The 2,931-nt window shown below is 41.6% G+C and overlaps 1 protein-coding gene across 2 annotated transcripts in view; it reads right to left on the reverse strand.

Moving 5' to 3' along the window:
• Window positions 1-2,931, reverse strand: part of STAU1 (staufen double-stranded RNA binding protein 1) — a 55,148-nt gene continuing 52,217 nt past the window's right edge. For both annotated transcript variants that reach the window (XM_012654703.1, XM_012654702.1), the window contains exons 12-13: window positions 2,459-2,544; window positions 1-1,555 (exon numbers count right to left, since the gene is read on the reverse strand). In XM_012654703.1, coding sequence (XP_012510157.1) covers window positions 1,540-1,555; window positions 2,459-2,544 — 102 coding nt within the window. In that variant the 3' untranslated portion in view covers window positions 1-1,539. The remainder of the gene's footprint in view (window positions 1,556-2,458; window positions 2,545-2,931) is intronic.

Genomic DNA, 2,931 nt, shown 5'->3' on the forward strand with positions numbered 1-2,931 from the left:
TTCATTAGTAGCTGTTTATTGATCAATAGTTTGATATAAAGTTATTTCAGATCTTTAGATTTTTGCCCAGATGGAATCACAAGCATTACAAATTTTCTTAAAAAACGGTAGGGGCCAAGTTGGGAGGGGACCAATGTAGCAGTAGTGGCATTGGAGAATAAATTAACAAAAAAATTTAGTATTATCATTTATTGGTGACAAACACTAAGTTTTACTTACATTCCATGGGGAGCAAAATTCCAGCGTAAACAATGAATGGAAGCATACTTAACTCGCAAGGCTACCAGGCTTTTCATCTGGACCATAAGCAGAACCTCAGTGCACACATTTCTGTGTACAGTAACACAACATCAAAAGCAACACAGCTGTATAGAGAAACAGAAGTCATTCTTTTCAGCCCTACATGGAGATGTAATTAACAGTATCAAGCACTCAAGGAAAGTCACTCTGCAGGTTTATATGGACTACACGGAGATCATATCCTGTAGTGTAGTGAAAGCTATGTCCTCGAGAGCCGTATGTATAGACGCACAATTTTCATCATCTTTAAAACAAAGATCAAAGTTCATTTGTTTCAGTCCTGTTGTATTAACAAAAATAAAAATAAAATAGAAAAGGAATCAAATGATCACCTAAAGTTTAAAATTCGTAAATTGTCTGATTTATACAACTGTGGGAGACTTCATCAAGGTTCTGAGAAGTCCAGGACTGTTTCAGCTAAACCAGAGGGCACACAATTTGCATCACTGAAATGGTCCTGGGTTAGTCCAATGAAATAAAAATGTATAACCACATACACATGGATATGATCTTTGCCAGTTAGATTACTGATAAAGTCAGTCTCAGACAAGTTTCCAAACTGTGCTATATAACTAGATACAATTGAGAAATTCTCAAATGAAAAATTTTATATAGTGTCATATCAATCAAAAGAAAATAATGAAACTAAGAGTACATATCACTGTTGGAAGAGAAAGCAGTGGTTATGGTGTGGGTACTACAGGTGGTGGTGGGGCCATAGCACGCTAGAAAAGTTAGGTTACACTGAGTAAGAAGCATTTGATTTTCTCTGGTGCTTTTAGCTCTGAGGCCAGTCTAAGGCCTGTCTCCGGTGTGGCTGTCCAGGGTTTGTCCCAAAGTGTGTGAGTGAGCCAGTTTGAGAAGGGGTCATGCTTTCTGCTTTCTGTTGCTTCTTTCACACAGCAAAATAAAATAAGACCAAGCACTGGGGTGCCCGGGCATGGATGTGCTGGTTTCCTGGTGGAGCAGCCTGCTGGGCAGGCCCTTCTTCCCCACAGGCAGCTGCCTCTGGGTGGGAACCGCTTGTTCACCAAGCAGCCGTCACAATAAACCCCAGCACGGTCCAGCCCAGCCATGGCTGCCTCCTCGTGTTTCCATCTTCACCACCGCTGCCCTCGTTCTTTACCCACTATGTCTCTCGGCCCACTGGAGGTATCAGAAATTCCAAATTTTCAAAGCAGTTTCAGTATTTTCAGTATATATGTTGGGATTTTATAATGGTTCCTGGCCAGGAAAGGTTCAGCACCTCCCACACCTTTAGGGAAGAAAAATGAAAATGACAACAGTTTTGAAATGTGACAGAATTAAGAATTAATGTTATAAATGCAAGGAACTTAGCAAAGATCAGCAAGTCCAACAGTACAGGCTCTAGTTTATGATAACTGGATTAAAGTCAGATTTCCCCAGAATACACTATTAAGTAAAAAAAGCAAGAAAGATGGTGTATGTTATCTCAGGAGGGTGGGGAGGAAGAAAAGAAGGAAAGAGATACATGTCTGTATTTGCACTAAAAAAATATACAGGAAAGACATACAAGAAACTAATAAAAATGGGAGGGCTGGGGACTGTGAGAGGGCAAGATTTGTCACTGCACCTTGAAAATAATTCAGTTTTTTTTTTTAATTCAGTATTTTGAACCATGTGAATATATGACCTATTCAAAACTAAATTTAAAAAGTAGGCCGGGCGCGGTGGCTCACACCTGTAATCCTAGCACTCTGGGAGGCCGAGGCAGGCGGATTGTTTGAGCTCAGGAGTTCGAAACCAGCCTGAGCAAGAGCGAGACCCCGTCTCTACTAAAAATAGAAAGAAATTATCTGGACAACTAAAAATATACATATAGAAAAAATTAGCCGGGCATGGTGGCGCATGCCTGTAGTCCCAGCTACTCGGGAGGCTGAGGCAGGAGGATCGCTTGAGCCCAGGAGTTTGAGGTTGCTGTGAGCTAGGCTGACGCCACGGCACTCACTCTAGCCCGGGCAAAAGAGTGAGACTCTGTCTTGGGGAGAAAAAAAAGAAAAAGTAGAGCCCTCTGCCTAGCGAACTTGGAAACCTTTCAGGGGAAAGGGCTAGAAAGTGACTCAGGCAATCGTTGCCCCACACAGTCAGCAGACAGTTCGAATTTAACGCGGAGGAGGAGGAGCAGCAGTGCACTCACACAGACACTGGTCCGTTTCCTGTTCTTGGCATCTCTGTACTTGCTTGGTCCAAGTCAGACAGCAACTTTAAAATGTTCAGAGCAGCCTAGTGGGGAAGGAAAGAAAAGTAAAACGACAGGCACTGCTTGGACCACAGCATGATACACTGGACAGGCAGGGAAGAGTTCCTGTTGCCTAGTAAACAGGTGGCAACTTTTTAAACTCTGGTCCCACTTAATAAAATGGTTAAATTTTTAATTTAAAATACAAATTTAAAAAAATAACTTTCCCATTGAATCACTTAGGTGTCCTTCTAGTATTTTTAACCTTGTTACGGCTCTTATTTTTCAGTTACTGCTCAACAGGACCAAATACTTCATTAGTAGCTGTTTATTGATCTGAGAACCCATACAGAGTAAAGAAATAAAAGCTGCTGGAAGTTTATTTCTTTAAGTTCGGGGAGAGGGCCTAGCTGGGAGCAAGTGTTTGTTAC

Source organism: Propithecus coquereli, unplaced genomic scaffold (genome assembly GCF_000956105.1).
Source record: "Propithecus coquereli isolate 6110/MARCELLA unplaced genomic scaffold, Pcoq_1.0 Scaffold444, whole genome shotgun sequence".
Classification (NCBI taxonomy): domain Eukaryota; kingdom Metazoa; phylum Chordata; class Mammalia; order Primates; family Indriidae; genus Propithecus; species Propithecus coquereli.